At 47.3% G+C, this 516-nt stretch overlaps 1 protein-coding gene across 1 annotated transcript in view; it reads right to left on the bottom strand.

The window, feature by feature from the left end:
* Window positions 1-516, bottom strand: part of LOC119589075 (ionotropic receptor 21a-like) — a gene marked incomplete at its 3' end in the record, with an annotated part of 6,143 nt that overhangs the window by 2,492 nt on the left and 3,135 nt on the right. Inside the window, 1 exon segment of the mRNA XM_037937648.1 lies at window positions 122-358. Within this exon segment, the coding sequence (XP_037793576.1) occupies window positions 122-358 (237 nt within the window).

Here is a 516-nt window from a genome sequence, read left to right as displayed (position 1 = left end):
CTTCCCTCCCTCTCCTTCCCTCTCTCTCCTTCCCTCCCTCTCCTTCCCTCTTCCTCTCTTCACACATGCTCAAATATTGCAATGCATATTCCACAACATCAACCAAAACCATTATTCTCACCAAGAAAAACGTCGCAGGCACTATAACAAGCAGAGCCAAGATAGAGGCCCATACACTGTCGCCAAGAGGGTAGTAGAGGTTTTGCCATCGGGGCTTCAGCTCGGGCTTGGCCATGCAGAACGTGAGCGTGGCTTCCTCGATCATGAAGGTGTAGTCGTAACGCAGAGCCAGGTGGGGCAAGAGAGCCAGTTTCATGGGGCTGACCAAGGCTTGACGGTTGAATAATTGGCTCATCAGCTAAATCGAGAGACGCGTGTATGAATTACAGTATTCTTATTATCACGGTTAACATGATACACATATGAAGCATGCACGTATGTATGTGGAATGAAACACTGTTTCAGAGGTTGTAGATGCCTCAGTATATTAGACTTGTTGAACAGCAATGGCAATCA

Source organism: Penaeus monodon, chromosome 25, assembly GCF_015228065.2.
Source record: "Penaeus monodon isolate SGIC_2016 chromosome 25, NSTDA_Pmon_1, whole genome shotgun sequence".
NCBI classification, from domain to species: Eukaryota; Metazoa; Arthropoda; class Malacostraca; order Decapoda; family Penaeidae; genus Penaeus; species Penaeus monodon.
The sequence above is the reverse complement of the archived record's forward strand: the minus strand, read 5'-3'. Positions and strand labels throughout refer to the sequence as shown.